At 45.7% G+C, this 19,311-nt stretch overlaps 1 protein-coding gene across 1 annotated transcript in view; it reads right to left on the bottom strand.

Annotated features, from left to right (window-relative positions):
* Positions 1 to 19,311, bottom strand: part of METAP1D (methionyl aminopeptidase type 1D, mitochondrial) — a 953,302-nt gene that overhangs the window by 752,277 nt on the left and 181,714 nt on the right. The window contains exon 2 of the mRNA XM_078681565.1: positions 2,569 to 2,634. Within this exon, the coding sequence (XP_078537691.1) occupies positions 2,569 to 2,634 (66 nt within the window). The remainder of the gene's footprint in view (positions 1 to 2,568; positions 2,635 to 19,311) is intronic.

Here is a 19,311-nt window from a genome sequence, read left to right on the forward strand (position 1 = left end):
ATTTTCGATGGTTCACCCAGACATCTTCTTTTCATTTATACCCTCACCATGTCCCGTCCCTTTTACATTTTTCCTTCTCTATAGCTATACAGGAAAATGAGGCGTTAACGATTGAGTGAGTCTTTCACCCATTTCTGGGCTGTATATGTAAGTACCTACTAGTAGTGGATCTTAATTCTGATCCATAGCTGCGTTCCTTATATAGACAATTGTGGCAACTATGTGCTTCCATTCATCTAAAATCCTTCAATGCATTTTTCCTCATGTACAATATAATGTGCATTATTTGTGCTTACTAGCTACATTTATTCTATTCACTATGTCTGAGATGATATGTGCACAGATGATTATATGATGCATTTCCTCATAGACGGCTGGAGTGAAGCTATTTTAGTCATGCTAAGAATGTTAGTATATTCTCGCTCCTATCGAGTAAACGTATGCTTTGTACATACTAGATAAAGGTATATGTACTATATATGTGGCAATGTTAAATACAGTACAACAGGTCCAGTATATATATATATAATCATGTGTTTTTTTTAAACTTTATGATTATAGTTTTATATCTTCAAAATTTATTGTGTCTTCACTTACACTGTTGTTCGCAGAAACCCACTATATATATTCCGTTTTTGACTTTCACCTATATGTTTTTAAATTATAGTGCAATAGACGGGTCACCTGATGAAGGCTACCTAGCCGAAACGCGCGTAGTGTGTTTATCTACCGCATTGCCTCCATCGTCCATTTTGTCTAATGCAAACTGTGTGTCTATTATGTGTTTTTTATGAATTTCTTGTAAATACTGCCATATAAAGTTTGAATCACATGGAAATAAAATAGATCCAACTGTGTAAAAAACTGCTATATATAAAAACAAAAAATATATATATTTTTGAAAAATAAAATTAAAGAATACATCCACATTATTGGTGATAAGTCCTTTGTGATGTGGGTTGTAAGTTACAGCTATATTTAATCATCTTGGTTTTTTATTTAGTGTTTACTCGGCTATAGACTTTTTCTAACCAGTAACAGTGGGAAGTCATGCAGTTCGAGGGAACGGGAGGACGGGCAGTGTATTAGTGGGATTACCATTTAATGTTCACATGCTGGCACAGAAGTAAAATTATTGGAGGGACTGGATTAGTATTGGGAGTTTTTGGGTTCAGATAGCAATTAGGTTAAATAGGTGGGATTGTTTTTATATTTGCAGCATTATTTTTATTCATATTCTGATTTTTATATCATTATAAAGCAGAGTGTGTTTTGAACAATGGTGGAGACGTTTCTTATTATCCATCTCTGTGACCCTGACGAAGGGCCCATGTGGCCTGAAATGCATTGAGTGAAATGAAATAAAACATTTTGTGAGCTGACTTGCCTCTATGATTCTTTTCTATGTGTCGTTGTTGAAGGCCTGGAGGGCATGCAGGAGATATGTGAAAATGTAAAAGTTTCATGCTAGAATCACGCTGCTTTCTCTGTGATGTTGTAATGAAGGATGAATTTGGAATAATTTTTCAAACATTACAGATTGGTTTACCTTGAAGAATAAGGATAACGTTTTAAAAAGGAAAAGAAAAGTTGTTGATGAGGATACATTCCTTATGTAGCAGTGCGACATATGGGTGCGCACCAGCGCACTTTTTGGACAAACTTTCTAAAAAAGGCATTTTCTGATTTGTGACTTATAAATCTGACTTTACCATGAAAGAGAGTTTTAAATCACAATTCTTTAGACACCAAACTCGACATTCCTACTTGCTCCCAATCGAAAGTTATCACTTATTACATATATTAAGTTAGCCCAATGTTATCCTATGGGAGAGGTAGGCTGTGCAGTAGTGAAAAACAAATTTAAGTACTTGTCCAACTTCTTAAATACACTGAACCATGTTGTATGGGCTGTTTAAAGACTACCCTAGGGTTGGCTTATATGTATTAAAATAAAGGTTTAGGGTTGGCAAAAGGCTTACTTTGCAAGGTTGAAATGGAGGTTTAAAACTGCACACACAGGCTGCAATGGCAGGCCTGAGACATGTTGACCCCGAAGAAAGGGCCAAGTCCAACAGGCATACACTAGGTTTCAATGATATCAATTATTATAATGTCATCAGGATTAAAGCATCATTTCATAGGACTAAGGGTCAAAGGACATATTATGCTACTTCCTGAGATGTCATTGAGGTGTGAGGTCACTTCCACTACCCCAGGCATTTTAATGAATCAATGTTCATGATGAAGTGCCTATGTTAAGTTGACTCTACAAAGGGAAAGATTTATACCACATATGCTAGTGTATGTGGTTGTGCTGACTCAGACCATGCAGTGGATCACCAACCTATGATGTCCAGGCTGCTGATGAGGCAGAATAGATTGATACAGTTGTTCACTAAGGAAGAGCTTTTATTAGGGATGTAAAAAAGTTGAGGATGATTGTGTCAAATACTTTCGTTAAGATTAGGGCAGACTATAAGTAACAAAAAAGTTGTTCACAAACAAGAGTTCGGAAAAGATTTGATCAAGAAACTGCAGTTAGGTGACTTAATTGCAAGCACATACCTTTGAGGAAGAGTGAATACTTATGTAGCTGACTGTTGATCAAGGCTCCCAAGTGGTGCAAGTGAGCTGAAAGAAAAAGAAAGCGTTAGACAATATGCTCTTCGCCTATTTTTTTTTTAGAAGAATAAAGAAAGCAATGATGAAAGACACCTCTTTAAATATGAACATGAAGAATGGCCTTGGAAGAAGGAAGTGGATCAACAGGCTGTACTTTGGTGGGGATTTTTTCCCAGCATAACATCTTTAATTTGATTTTGTCTGCTGCAATTTAAAAACAATATCTGCAGATTTCATTTAATTTGCAACATTTACACAGAATATTTTTGCACATCCCTAATAAAAAGATCAAGTGTAACTTGATACTTTGTGCCCATTTTAAAGTATCCAGCTATTCGTTGCCATTTAGATGGCGACTGGGGTTGAAGAAGAGGGGGACATATTGTGCGGTTTTACTTTTTGTTTCCTTCTTCTAGGGAATGCGTGAAACTCTGTTGTGTTTTCCTTATACATCACTTTGAGGTGGTTAAGTGAAGCAGCATGGCTGATGGAATTGATAGCTGTAGAGATTTCCAGTGGAAGGAGGTACACCACTATAAATAAAAAATAAGTTCTTATTAGTTCACTGTGTTCAACATGCAAGGCTGACCAGTCTGTGCCCAACGTGCAAGCCAGAGCAGTACATGCCCAGTATGGAAGTCTGAATTGTGACTGGACAGCAATATGGTGATTGAGATGAGCTTGCACCTGTGCAACTATACATTTTGCGAATTATCTCAGTAAGGGAGGACATTCCAGTAATAACATGCCCAGACCATTCAACTTCTTGGTGCATTTGAAGCCTCAAATGTTAGCTCCACTCAGACAGGCCTCGAAAAATCATACTTGAATAAGCTACTCGACCTAACTGTAATGTACTTGACCCGTAAACTGGTCTCAAACCGGTTGATCATTGGCAAATATATTATTTTACAGAGTGGCCTTTTCCTTCATTCTCACAAATGCATGCACCATCAAATATGTGATTTCAGCATTTCTGCTGCACAAAACAAAACTCTTTTGTTTGATTAAACAGAGTGAATGTTTGCTCCATGTGCAATAAGAATCTAGCCCACATATAGGGTACACATGATCCCTGACTTGCCTCTCAGTTTACTAATAGCATTGCCATCAGAGCAGGAGCAGGTGTGTTTCTCAGCTCATGTTTAAATATTCACTATTAATACAGATATTATTAAAGCATGATGTGGTAGCACACTCTCATTTACAGACAGTTAATTTTCTAAGAAATGGCTAAAAACCTTCCCACTATCTTACAGATTTACAAATGAAACTATTTAGTGTAAAAACAATCATCTGTGAAAAATGGGTTTCAGAAAACATATTTATCATTTGCACATCAAATGTTCTGATTTGTTTTTCATCCTATTACAATATTTTTTCATCACCCAGAAGAACACAAAAATTGGCTTTACTAACTACTGAAATATATTTTGAAATGTTTGTACAGTTGACTTATTAACTATTTAAAATGTGTGTTGGGAAAACTTTGTACAGAAGGCCAGACAGTTCACTGTACTAGAACCTGGAACTCTGCAGTCAGAGAAGGAAACGTAATTGTAAACTGACTTCTGACCTCTGTCTTTCAAACACAGAGCAAATGTGAGGAGATAAAAACAAGATTTGAAGCCATCGTTATTTATTGCACCTTCACTCTCTGACTGAACAGAACACCTGTTCTTTGTTCCCCAGAACTGGTGAGTAGTTCCTTGGCCATAGTAGTAGATTTTTCGAGGCCTGCTAGGATATTAATTCTATGTCAGGACCGGAGGCGTGGATTATGCTATTCTTTCACTTTATTGAATAGCAGCCATTGTGAAGTCAAGTAAACAAACTACCATTCTCATGAACCATAGGGAATAAACAGACAAAAACAATAGAGCGAGTCCTTAGCTAGAGTGTCCACTCTTCTGCACCAATGACAGGTCACCAAGGTGCTGATAGTCCTCTGTCCCTGTCAACTCATCCTCTTTCTTCACTGCTTGTAGCCAAGATACGTCCTATTTGTTTGTTCTCCTAATAACCTTGTTACTTGCTTATTTGTTTACTGGCTTAGTAGTTTGCTTACTGGCCTAGTGTGTTTCATGGCGGTTCCGACGGTGTTGAAAGTAGCGCACTGCGCTGTGGGGGGTTTTGTGTTCATATTCCCCGTGTTTGGATCGGCGGCGTTTACCTCATGGCTCGTGTGTCTGCGGCGCGCGCCACTGTGCCTTTGTGGTCACACGCCTGTCTTAATTGCCAGTCTTGATCCAAATCATTTATATCATATGACAGGTTTTCTTTGCAGGTATACCGCTACTCGGCGACCCGCTTCCAGCCATGGGAGCGACAGTGCTCCCTAGCGGCTGCGTATGTGGTGCTGGCTGCGGTAACCCACGTTTACCGCCAGAGGGCGCAGGAGTACGCCCCAAACCGCGGCGTGCGTGCCGACTCCGCGCATTCAGTGCACCGCAGAGTCCCGAGCCGCATCGCCACAGGGTTTGTCCTGGTCTTGTCTGCTCCTACGCCCCTGACCCGGGTCTGTCTCTGTGTTGTTTGCCATTAGGCAGTGTTTGTTCATTACACCCCTGTTGAACGCCCATTTTAGTGGGTCTGTATTTCTGCCATTAGGCAGAGTGTGGCAGTTTTCCCTCCCCTGGGGGGGTCAGTATTACTTTAGGGTTGTGAGGCTCTAATATTCCTGAGTCTGTACTGCAGACAGTGCCTGCTGGAACCCTTTGAGCAGACCGCCCTGTAGATTCACTTTGGCACCTGAGCTGTTGGGTTCTGGCCTTCAAGCCCTACAGTTATTGCGAGCATTGCCCGCCCATATTTTCGGCTGACACCCAGCCCCCCATTTCACTGAGGCACTCCACCTCTGTTTATTTACCTGCGTGGTTCTATCCTACCTGCAATTACACTAGTTGAACTAGCTACTTACCTGTTTACCTACCTACCTCTTGCAGTAGAGCGGAATTTCAAAAGGACGTCAATCAGGACAACCAGTGGAAGGAGGACCCGCTTTCTGCCCTCCAATGGGATGAGGATTTTTATGATGCCGTGGACGCCTCCATATACAAGGCAGTGGAGCAGGCTATGACACCCCTTCCGGAGAGGTTGTCCCGCAAAATTGACCCGGCCTGTGACAGGCTCTCTAGGGCCGCTCAAGCCCTTCCAGCTGTTCCTTCCACTAGTGGCTCGCACGTGGATCACCAACCTCCTCCAGCCAAACTTTCTAAAGATGCTGGAGTGGATTCCGGTGCGTTTGACTGCCTTAAAAAGGCTTTCGAGGCCAGCACTACTCCTCCTGTGTCGGTCGCCACCACTGGTGATGGAGACCAGGGTGATGATGGAGGTGATGCTGAGCCTTCAGGCCCTTGTCGCCCGTCTTGCCCCACTCCTGCCTCTAATGGGCAGAATGCTTCTTCCACCAAAGAGCGAAACCTCTGTGCGGACATTTTAAATCCGGATGACATTCTCCACCCAAGGTCCTCCGACTGGGCCCCCTTCGACAAGGTTGCTCAATACATGGCCAGTCGGATCTGTCGCCCCCTTGAGCCTTCTACCCGTAATTGTCTTCGAGCGGAGTGCCCCCGCCCTTCCCTGGATGGGAAAGTGGCCGCCACGGCGAACAAGGCCAAATCCTCCATTAGGAAGGAGTTTCGCCCTCAGGTTTTCCGAGGAGCTGGACGAGGACGGGGCCGCTCGTCCGGCTGCCCTAACCAACATAGAGGTCAAGGCTCCTCTGGGCAATATCAAGACCAGGCCCTCTTCGGCAACTTTTACCCCATGCGTGGACGACCAGGCAAGAACAGAGGCGGTAGAGGTGGTGGAGCCTCCAGTTCCTCCAGTGAGTGTTCTCCCTTCTTCCCTTCTAAAAGTGGGGGGCCGTCTGGCGCATCTTTTCAAGGTTGGACTTCAGTCACAGGGGACGCCTGAGTTGGCAAACTGTGTGAGGGTTTCATATAGAGCAGTGGTTCCCAAACTTTTGACTGCGGAGGACCCCCATTGAGTCACCACTGGACGCCAGGGACCCCCAAGCAATTTGTAGGATTTAATTTTCAAACATTATAACTAATTAAAAAAAAATACTCAAATTACTAAGGATTTTATGGGCATATTTACAAGCCCCTATCACCATGGGAATGTCAGTTTTTGTGATGTTCCCGTGGCTTAGCGCTGCCTTGTAAATAAGCCCCCCTTTCACACAATGCTTATCGTGAAAGGGGTGGGCAGTGGGAGTTGCAGTGGGTCTTCCACCCCAACACCTATTGATTTTGGCGCTGTCCTCTATTAACAGGGGCAGAGTAAATAGGAGGCAGCACCAAGATTAAGACCATGGAAAACCAGGTCTTAACTTGGCAAAACGAGGAGAAATACGTTATTTCTCCTCGATTTTGCTTTTCCCCAAGGAAAAAGCAAAACGCCTTGGATTGTTTATGTGAAGGAAGGTGACCCTTTTGGCACATAAACAATCTTTAAAAAAAAATTGATAACTTCCATGTGTGCTGCATTAGGCAGCACACATAGAAGTGACAAAACAGCATTTCAAAATTGTTCATGTGCAGGAAGTGGGAACTTCCTGCACATAAATAATCTTCCCCTGCACGCAGACACTCTATGGTGCAAGGGTGCCTGCATTGGCACAACACTGCTAAGTGTAGCTAAGTGTAGCGCCAGTGCAGGGGGAAACGCAGGGCTGCACCATATTCTTGTAAATTTGATGCAGCCCTGCGTAAATATCCCCTTAATATTCTATTTTGAAAGAAATTGCAAAAAACATTTTAATGGGAAGGGTGGTGCTGCATCTCCAAGACTAACTTTTGAATGGTTGCTTTCTTTTTGCAGTACGAGGCTCCTGCCAGGGCCAGACTGGAAACCCAAAGCAGCCCTGGGAAATGTTCTCAGACCAGTCCCTATATGGTGCACACCAAGTGCAGTGAGTGAGCCTCGCCACTACAAAGGGGGCTCTGGGAGGCTCACCCCCCAAACAAAATGTAGGAAACAATGTTGCAGTCTACAAAACATTTATCATTATACAATAAATTGTATTAGCTTTCAAAAATAGTAAATGAAGACCTAACTATACACCAGGATACAACAATTTTTGTTGGAGTTCTTCTATGATTCCCTTATTATCACCCTCCAACAGGGCCAACATAGCCCATCTGTCACATGCATTTACTTTGTTTTATAGCATCTCTCATGCCATTGTAGGATGTCAAAGCACTTTACTTCACACACATAGAGACAATGAATCATACGTGAAAATCAGCATTTAGAAAATGTTACAAAAGGCAAAGGGGACTACAAGGTGTTTTATTCACATGTCATTCATACTGGTTGGCATTTTTAAAGAGTGCTTGGTCTGGTGAAGCACAAACTCAGGATTCAGAATATAACACAGTGGTTAGCATTGACTTTAACAATAAAAATGTATTTCCACCCAAATAAACCTTTTTAGCAGCATCCGGATAATTATAGACTGGGAAAAACATAAGTTACTAACTTGGACAATGCAGTTTGCAAGTAGCTCTTTGATGAGAGTTTATAGGTCACTGTGCTAGATTACAATAGTCCCTTATGAATTGCACAGTAACAAAAGAATATCTGTGACAAAAGCAGTAACCCACTGACCTATGCACATAAAATACAGTTAGTTGTTTTTAAATGCATGGTACACATTCTTTGCAGTAGGTATATTAACCTTCTGTGCTACATTAGATAAGTCAAAGTTGCCACTGAACAAAACTCTCAACTCTCTCCAGCAGATACATTAATCACTGGCATTTTCATGACACTTTTATTGTTGCTCGAAAACTGCAAATTTTACCAGGAACTTTGCAGTGCTTTTCAAACTGCTGCCTGGGGAGCCCCTGGGAATGTGCCACAGACCCCTGGGGGTCCGCGGATTACAGTTTGGGAAACACTGATATAGAGTTTCATTGGGAACCTGCGTAACCAGTGCCACCACGCCCGCTCTGCTTCTCAGCGGCAGACTCCGCTTTAGTCGACCTCGAGATTCAGTCCCTTCTGTTCCAGAAGGCGATTACGGAATCGTGGCTGCACCCCAGAGGCTTTCTCAGCAACCTCTTCTTGGTGGACAAGCCAGATGGGGGTCAGTGACCGGTCATCAACTTGCGCGAGTTCAACGAGTGGCTGGTTTACCGCCACTTCAAGATGGAGGGTATCCATCTGCTTCGTGATATTCTTCGTACCAACGACTGGATGGCGCGCCTCAATCTCAAGGACGCCTACCTCGCGATACCAATCTTCCAGCCCCACCGGCGGTTTCTACAATTTTGCTGAAGGGACAGGATATAAGAGTTCTCCACTCTTCCGTTCGGCCTGTCCTGCGCCCCTTGGTGTTCCACCAAGGTTCTCCGTCCGGTCATTAAGCATCTACGGGCCTCGGGTATGAGACTCATTGTCTACCTCGACAATATCATTCTGATGGCGCAAGATCCCAATACCCTCTCTCGCCACCTTCAGACATCCAACAATCTTCTCCAGAGCCTCAGCTTTCTGATCAACGAGGTCAAGTCCACTCTGCTTCCCTCTCAGACAGTGGTTTTTCTCTGGTTTTCCATCGACTCTGTAGAGTCCACCCTCAGCCTTCTCTCTCACACGATGATGAAAATCCGTCACGAGATTCGGAGGGCTTTCGCCCAGCATCAGATCTCGCTCAGACAAATTGCTCGCATAGTGGCCCTTCTTTCGGCTTCAATACAGGCTATATTCCTGGGTCCGCTCCATAACAGAGCCCTTTAGCGCCTCTAGACTATGCACCTACGCAAGGGCCTCTCTTATTCTCACAAAGTGAATCTTTCAGCGGACGCCAGGGAGAAACTCCAGTAGAGGCTCTCCAACATGGAAGCCTGGAATGGACGAGCCATTTTTGGTTCCGTGTCAGATATAATTATCGAGTCCGACGCAAGGTGTGGCGACTTTACCACAGGAGGTGTGTGGTCTCCGCGAGAGCAACAGTTGCACATCTACTGTCTGAAGCTTTAAGCGGGCTCGTTTGTGATCCGGTGCTGGAACAAAAATTTGATCAGGTCCTGTGTCCTCCTCAAGAAGGACAATATCTCGGCGGTCCGATATATGTAAATCATCTTGGGGGCACGCGCTCGAAGGCCCTCTCGGACCTTGCGGCAAACCTATGGCAGTATTGCCTGGACCGTCAGATCTCCGTGTCAGTGGAGTATCTCCCCGGTCAGGACAACCAGGTGGCAGACTTCCAGTCCCTAGGTAATACCTAAAACATGGGAGGTACCCTTCTTTTCGAAAAGGGATGGGTATAGGTATCAACAAAAACAAACTTCTCTTTTCTTATTTAATTTAAATGGATACAATTTCCAATGTCTACAAACCCAAACACTTTTGCAGCCCGGGCTAGATACACGTACAGAAGTTTTTTGTTAGGTCTAACCTAGTCAATTTACCAAATTTACATTACAATTTACATACAGTGCCCCATGATTTAAAACACAACAAATTCTAAGGAATGTTATCTCAACCTATTTTATTTGTCAGCAAATTCTTATATCAAAACAATTTTTATATCACAAAAATGGTTAATACAATCTATTACAAATAATTAGTCATCAATTTTATTTAAAATACACGTTATACATAGTAATCAATTTAAAAAAAAGACTGTTGACGCGGCGTTTCGGTGTTCACAACGGATCATCACCTTCTCCAGGACAAAATATTCAAGAGATTTATATACAAATTGGAACTAAATGGAATACAAACATCATGTTGGAATCCAACCTCTATTCACATTCCTTTGTTTTGTTAAACCATAAGATATATTTTTGGGTAAATTTATGCATAATTTCCCCATTGCTTATATCATCGCTGTTATAATAGTCTATGGAAAATAGCCCTTTGCTAATCAAAAAACATATAATGCAATCCCACTGTAGATCTTTCATATAGCCAGTGCAGCTTTATTTTCCCGATCTTGTTGTTAGTCCAAACCATTTCTGTACAAGTACATAAATCTCGTCTGTGAGGCATTATTCATATTACATCTCTAATCATTATATTTGGTAAGCTGTAGATAAACCCCTCGGCCAAACTTGGGTCAGCTTTTTACACTATATTTATTTTCTATAAAAAATGGATAATCAGTACAATAGTTACTGAGTACCATCACATACCTGAATCATTACTGATATGGGCCTTTATCAATTGGCTTCAGCTATTCAATTAAAAACCTTTCGAAGATTAAGTTTGAAAGTATGGTTCAATTCTGAAAAGATTTTTATTATTACTGATGTGTGGTAAGTATTATTATTGCCTCGGATCCTTTTAGTGGCAGTATTATGTTGGATGGCATTATATACTGCTGGATCCTCTTGTGATAGTTCATTCATTACTAGTTATGCCTAAATCAGACGATTTATCTACACTGTTCATAATACAACAATAGAACTCTGAATCATAATACCTTCAAGATAAATACATCTTGTGTAAGGCGATTTTGTATTGTTGAGTATTCCTATTTTGCTTCTTTGGTCATTTTAGATATGCCGCAAGGCAAATGGCTTTTTATCGTAATTAGTGTAATCCCCTCAAACAAATTTTGTGATATAAATTTTTTTATATATAAGTATTTGCTGACAAATAAAATAGGTTGAGATAACATTCCTTAGAATTTGTTGTGTTTTAAGTCATGGGGCACTGTATGCAAATTGTAATGTAAATTTGGTAATCTGACTAGATTAGACCTAACAAAAACGTCTGTACGTGTATCTAGCCCGGACTGCAAAAGTGTTTGGGTTTGTAGACATTGGAAATTCTTTCCATTTAAATTAAATAAGAAAAGGGAAGTTTGTTTGTGTTGATACCTATACCCATCCCTTTTCGAAAAGCAGGGTAACTCCCATATTTTTAGTATTACCTAAGTACAGCTTGTAAACTGGGGAGTTTTTCTCCATCCCACCATAAGAGTGAATTGACTGTTGGAATTATCCTAATTCATTATGGATACATTTAAGATCTTCGGATTTTCAGAAGATCATTTTAATAAAATTATAAATGGCTCAGTGAAAACTATAAATACAATTACAATGACAGACAGTAATGAAGAGCAATGGAAGGATCTATGGAATTTAAAGAAAAAAGTAATTAGAACGGAGTTACATGCCGACTTTCTAGTCGAATATTGTGAAAAGCCTGACTAGATTCAACCTGGTGTTCGGGTTTGTAGACATTGGAAATGTTTTCCATTTAAATTAAATAAGAAAAGGGAAGTTTGTTTTTGTTGAGACTTCCAGTCCCGCCACTTCCACGACGTGAGTCTTTGGAAACTTCCTCCAGGGGTGTTTGCAGATCTCCAGAGCTTCTGGGGCCCCTTCTCAGTCGACCTCTTCGCGTCCCACCTGGATCACCAGCTTCCCCGGTTCTTCAGTTGGAAACTAGATCCCCTAGCGAAGAAAACGGATGCGTTTCTGCAGAACTGGCAGGAGGAAGCGGGTTTTGCCTTTCCTCCGTTTGCCATGATTACCCGAGTCTCGGCTCAGGTGAGGCGGCAGAGAGTGGATGGGGTGCTCATTTCGCCGATATGGAGGTCACCAGTTTGGTGCCCAGTTCTTCTGGAACTTTCTTGGGATTTTCCAATCCCTCTCCCCGCTTTCCAATGCTGCTTCTCAGTCCCGACGGAGTTCCTCACCCGTTGATCGAACAGGGATCACTAGCCCTGATGACATGGCCATACAGGGGGCGATGGGCGGTCCCAGGCCTTTCGGGAGCGGCTGTACAAGGCCTGGGCTTACAGCACTGTTAAGCGATATCGTTCCTCCTGGAGAAGATGGTGTCATTGGTGTCTGCGACGGCGTGTCGATTCCGTGGCAGCAGATGTGACTTCCATTCTGAATTTTTTAGCGGCCCAGGCGGAAGAAGGCTTGGCTTACAGAATTGTTAATACCTTCCGCTCCGCCATCTCAGCCGGCCACACCATGGTGGACGGCTCTCCCGTTGGGGAACACCCTTTGGTTTGTCGTCTCCTTCGCGGTATTCGCATTTCTTTGCCTCCTGAACCGCGCTATTCTCAGTTATGGGATGTCAATCGTGTTTTGAACATATTACGGTCCTGGCAGCCAAAGAGATTCCTGTCTAGGAAGAAACTTTCTGCGAAGTTGGCCATGCTCCTTTGTTTGGTCTCTTGCAGACGAGTTTCGGATGTCAGAGCCCTGGATGTGTTGGGGAGGATATTCTCACCTACAGGAGTTACCTTTACAATCCGCAGACGCACCAAGTGTGGGACGACATCTATCTCTTATCCTGCTTTCCCTCAAGGCATATGAGGAGATGTCTGAAGAATTTCGACCTCCTGGGGTGCGTCAGCTTCTCATTGCACTAAGAAGGCCTCACAAGGCTGTGTCCCGCCCCACGATTTCCTGTTGGGTCAGGTGGGTGATACAGGAGGCTGGGATAGATCTCCGTGTGTTTGGAGCTCATTCTACTAGAGGGGCGATGGCCTCCAAAGACATTCTGAATGCAGCAGATTGGTCTTCAGACTTTACCTTTAAATGGTTTTACTTTAAACCGGTTATTGATAAGGCTCAGTTGGTGGTGAGCAAGCTTTAAATGAGCATAATCCTCGCCTCCGGTCCTGACATAGAATATAACATTTCCTAGCTATCGTAACAGAAAGTTTCAATTCTAATAAGGACTCGGAGGCGAAGATTATCCCACCCAGGGTACAAGTTCCTTGCAGTTTCCCTCCCTCGTACTGGAGTAAGTAAGGTTTTTTGCTTTCACCTACTTTGGTCTGTTAACATGTTCTTGTGACTGTACCAGTGATGTTTTTCCTGCAGGGTTGTTCCTTAACCATTTCTGTCACTTACGCTATGACTTTGCTACTTGCAGGCGATTCCAACAAACAAGATTCTTGAAGCGTCCTGGATGGCTGACCGAGCGACGAAAGCAGAGGAGTTGACAGGGACAGAGGACTATCATCACCTTGGTGACCTGTAATTGGTGCAAAAGAGAAGACACTCTAGCTATGGACTCTCTCTATTGTTTTTGTCTGTTTATTCCCTATGGTTCATGGGAATAGTAGTTTGTTTACTTGACTTCACAATGGCAGCTATTCAATTAAGTGAAGTAAGAATAGCATAATCCTCGCTTCCGAGTCCTCAATAGAATTGAAACTTTCGGTTACGATAGCTAGGAAATGTTTCATACTTCTACTGGAATCTACAAGAATCCCAAGAGAAAGCTTTCTGAATAATTGCACCTTAATTTAACGACTGCAATAACTTGGCACTTGGATGACTTCAGATGGTAGAGCATTTTATAAATGATTATGATGATGAAGTACTGTTACTTCAAGTATGCATTCCAGGAGCACCAAACTGCAGGCCTGTATATTTGGATACTTGTTCAAAAATAATGTATAAGGCAGCACTTACCCTTATAAAACTCTCTTAATCTAGAACTAGGACTTTAAGTAGGAAAAAAACTGGAGGTGCTCTAAAAGGGGCGGGGCAAACCTCTTAAAGGGGAATGGCCCATCCAAGTAGGGGCGGGGTCTAAATAAAGATAACTAGTGTAGCAGTACCCCATGCTCTGACAAGCCGTCAGCTCTAGGACTCCTCAGAGTGTCATCAGATTTGGAATTCCCCGCTCAGGCTCGCTCTCTCCCCTCCTTATTACAGCACGGCTATGTACGGATAACACCATACACCCTCTCCAGTACCCCAAGACCGGTTTCATCATCCCGGGAAATGCCCAGGCAGACACCTCCTGTATCGGGTGGCTTCACGTGAGGCTGAGTGTACTAGAAGCACTGCTCCCAGAAGGCAACGCGGCTTCACAGGGGTGAGTTTTAACAAAGCCAGCACCCCGTCAAAACATGCCACAGAGTCCTCCTACAGCAACGCGGCTCACCTGGCATGACGTCATGCCTTGACATCCACTACTCAGTAGTGTGCAAAATGAGCATGCACACGTGTGCATGCTCTCACTGCAGTCCAAGAAAAAAAAAAAGGAAACGGACTACCTCTGCGAGGCTCGATAATAGACCCCGATAGAGACATGTTTTGAGGCCCCCTGAAAATAACTGCAGGTGCTCAGACCCTTACAGAACCGGCCCACTTAAAGCCCTGTCAAGAACCATTATTCCTGATAGTAATTCTGGCCTGCGGTACCCTAATTTTTCATACATTAACGCAACATCACTTGTGTATGATATGGACACCCTTTGGACCTCAAAGGAATTGCACAAAGGCCCATCAGTACTAACTGCATATCAGCTAAAGATATGTTACAATATTGAAACAAACATACTTGTTTTCAGTCACTGCAGACAGTTTCATTACTATCAATGACCCATCCTCTTTATTAGTTAACTACGTTCATGTTTTTGATCACGAGGCAGAAACACAGAGAGTAACCTTTAGTCAGTCGATATCACATCTAATTCTCTAATTTAGATGATGGGCACATATTGTCCCCCGATTCATAAACTCTTGTATAATCAATAAAACGGGGATTAACATGCTCTGCTATACTCTTCACAATATACAAGACACTTTAGATATGTGCAGAAAGTACTTTAACAAAATTGGTAGGTACCAGAATTAGTTGGTATGCTTCCGGATTATCACACGGATGTTTTTACGACCACTGGCACCTGCTACTATTATATAGAGATGGGGAAATGTTGACACAAGGGTCGCGCGCTACTCTGTTGGTTGGTTGCGCTAGCTGCTACTGCTCTATTTCTTTTTTTAAAAACTTTTAAAACTGCTTTTAAAACTGCATCATTGCACTGTTGCCTATTTGCACTTACCCGAACCTGAGCGCTCTCTTCTTTCCCTCCTACCCCGGTCCACCACGGGCTCCGCCCGATTGTTGTGGAGGGTAGGGAGGGCGACCGCGCTACACTTCCGGTCGCGAGGGTGGAGTCAGGGGTTAGCGGGCAAACCTACTTAATCCCATGCAGTTCGCAACGCGCAGCGGACGCGCGCAGCGGGCGCGCCTAAGGCAAGCCCGTCTACGCCCGTCCGCGCCTGGCCCACCGAGCCAGCGCCAGCACCAGATCTCAGCTTTTAAAACTGAGACACGGGGCTTGCATTTCGACACTACGGTGTTGTCCTTCTATGCTGGATAATAAGTCAGTTAGCTGCTCATACTGCTCCTATGTACTAGAACCCTCCACCAAATTGACCAAATTGCTAACAACAAACTCCAGACCGGCTAAATGCCTTGCAACTTTTAAGGCTGGATTGATTAATTGTCGCTCCCTTCCTCGACATGCCAGTGAGATCTGGCTATCATTCTCTACCTACGCCTGGGACATCCTGTTTCTAACAGAGACTTGGATAAAAGACTCCTCCAACCCTGATATTTATTTAGCTACTCCGCCTGGCTATCGTTTTGTGGGAATCAATCGGGAGGGCTCTAAGATGCATGGGGGTATCGCCGCTATCCTGCGATCTCATTTAAATATGACTACCAGGAAAATTCCTAAGTTAGGGCTTATTGAAGCCATGTATTTTACCATCTCGGATACTTCTACAGTTATCCTAGCAGGCGTTCTGATGTATAACCCCACCTGCGCTCTTCCCGCTTCACTCTCCACACTGGTAACAGTGATTGCAGATCTGTCACTTAAACACTCGCATTTCATGGTGTTGGGAGATTTCAATCTCCACATCGATGATATCTCATGCACACGGGCCATTAATCTGTTAGATACTATGTGTGGGCTAAATCTGACTCAGCTGGTCCAGGGTCCCACACACTCAGCTGGCCACACCCTTGACCTAATTTTCTCTAATCACCCTGGGCTTCTTACCTACCCCCCACTTCCTCTTACCTGGCTGGATCATTACCTAATTCCACTTGAGTTAACTTTACCTCAACCATCTGGCCCCTCAACATTAGGCAGGGATCTAGGGAGAAATTGGCACAAGGTCACCTCTGCCGCCTTGGAGCCTATCTTTTCCAAACGGATAGGACAAACCCTCTAATGATCTAAATGCAGATGTAGCCAAATTTAATATCTCCCTCTCTTCCTCTATTGATTACATTGCCCCATTGCGACCACTTGTCTCCTCCAGGTCAAGACCGTCTGCGCCCTGGTTCTCCTCCACTCTACGTGAGGAAAGGAGTAGATGCAAAAAATTAGAACGCAAATGGCGATTGACGTATAACTTGGATGCAAGAACTATTTACAAAGCTGCATTAAAGAGTTTTCACAAATTAAAACGGACCACTATGAGGAACTTCTTCGTAGAGAAAATTAAAGGCGCTGAAAACTCAGCTAAGGGGGGGCGTGGCCAAGGTAGCCAATATGGCGGACGCAGCTTAGTGGAGCTCCGTCCCGCCGTTCCGAATAATTATCCTGCTTCTCCCTCACCTGCCCGGGTCCCGACGAAGCGTCCTGCTGTTGAAGGTGACAGGCGGGCCCCGACTGAATTTTGGGCTCCGTCGGAGATCCGGAAGGCCGGGAACTGGCAATTGCGACGGAGCGGCCTGGGCAGAGAAACGGCACCGGGGACCTCGCATCTCGCGGTCCCCAGCGGTAACGGCCAACCAACGGTGAGCGGTGGCGAGCGAGAGGCGCTGGGAAGAATTGGTGCCGGAGGCCGCTGCGCGGATGAAGCTGTCTCCGCATCGTCAGCGTGAGACGCCGGAGTGCGCCCAGCTGCTGTGATCGGGAGATCCGCCCCAAGACGCGACGGAGTGGCGGCCTGGACAACGAGGGACAGCCGGGGCCTGGATTTCGGCGATCCCCCGAGGCGGTCCTTCCGCGGCGCGGCTGGTGGCGTGCGGGAGCCTGGCAGAAGGTGAGCAGCCCCAGAGACAGTGAGTGGAGGCCCAGTGGAGCGGGGGGAGTGGCAGGGCGGCCAGCGGGACCGCGGCAGAAGCAAGAGGCAGCGGCAGTTTGGCCCTGCAAGCGGTTGGTGCGGCCATCCTTCTCCCCCCCCACCCCCCCTGACTCTGTGGGGGCGTGTGGGGCCATCCAAGACGGACTGGGGGTCGGAGCTGGGGACCCCACTTTGGACCACGGGGATTTCCGCATTGGGCTAGGGGCGCCTCTCATTCGGCGGTCACGCCGGACTTCGGCGCGGGCCTGGGAGGGCGCCCTGCCCACAGAAAACACGGCCTATTTCCAGTATTTGAAGGGCAAAACGGGGTTGAGTGGAGGTGAGGCCCGTGGGCCCTGACCAGCCACCCTGGGCACAAGGCGTTGGCACCACACATTCGAGGGAGACGGAGGAGGTGCCGGCGGCGGCACTGCACCAAGCCCGGACGGTAGGCGGCTGTGGCCACACATATCATTGTTTGACCCCTGGTGCAGACTCTAACTTGTGGTACAGCCCACATGGGACACTGAGTGAGGAAGATCGACGTGGTGCATGGTGGCAGAGTAACGTAGTGTGGGGTGCGGGAGGGGCAACTGACGGGGCCACTTGGGCCTGGAGTGTGGGCGAGTGGTCTTCCTCCGGAGGCACGCTACCGAGAACTCGGAGACACGCGGCCTTTGACCATGACCAGAGGTGGGATGGCGGCGGAACCTCGAAGCAAGGGCCCATCGACAAATTCACGGGGCCGAGTGGAGGTGCCGGGCCTCGGGAGGCCAGCAGGCGCCGGGGCCGGACAACGCAGCTCTCATGGTGGCCATTACGCAATCCAGGGACATGTTGGATGCAAAGATTGGGGCGGTGGGGGCGGATGTTACTCTACTACGCCAAGACCTACGGAATGCCGTTGCCCGCATCGCTGAAGCTGAGACCAGACTCACGGGGGTGGAAGACGATGTGGCGACCCTGAAGAAAAAGGTGGCCAACATGGAAGGCCTACAGAGGGGCCTGGCGCTCCGGGTAGAAGATGCGGAGGGGTGAGCTCGACGCAACAACCTACGGTTCGTTGGCTTTCCGGAGGACTGTGAAAAAGGAAATATGGAGGCCTTCCTGACCCAGTGGCTGGAGGGGTGGCTCCCGCCGGAGTCCCTCTCGCGCTGCTTCATAATTGAGCGGGCACATAGGGCGCTTACCAAGAAGCCGCCCGTTGGCGCTCGCCCCCGGCCGGTGATAGCCAGGCTACTCAACTATCACGACAGAGACACTATCCTGCGACAAGCACGAGTGAAGGAGCCCCTCATGTACGATAATCAGAGGATTCTGATTTTCCCGGACTATACCAAGCTGGTGCAGCAACAACGGCAATCATTTACAGCGGCTAAGGCGCGCCTGAGAGACCTCAAGATCCCATATACTTTGTTATACCCTACCCGCCTGCGGGTGATGTTCCAGTCCCGCACACAGTTCTTCAATACTCCGGAAGATGTATTCGCCTGGACTGATGAGACTGTTCGCATTAGGGTGCACACGCCGCCGGCTCGAGACTCTGATTCATCCTCGGCCGCAGCGCAACCGCGGACCCCGAGACGCTCGCGCAGTAGGAGCAACTGGAGAACCCGACCTAAGCGACGCTCTCCCTCCAAAGAGGCCGAAACTGAAGGGACTGCTACCTCCGACAACCAGAAGCCAGATCCATGAGGGCTTGGAGGACACGGACTGCGGAATTGTAACACAGGTCTGCGTGAGAGGTTCGAGCAGCCATGGATCCTCCGGCGGGGACTGGTGGATGCCCTAGGAATCACTGCTAGAGACGTGTGCTTGACAATTGCTTAGCAGATATGGGATGTGGGTGAGGGTGGGGGGGAGGGAAATCTAA

Source organism: Lissotriton helveticus, chromosome 3_1 (genome assembly GCF_964261635.1).
Source record: "Lissotriton helveticus chromosome 3_1, aLisHel1.1, whole genome shotgun sequence".
In the NCBI taxonomy this organism is placed as follows: domain Eukaryota; kingdom Metazoa; phylum Chordata; class Amphibia; order Caudata; family Salamandridae; genus Lissotriton; species Lissotriton helveticus.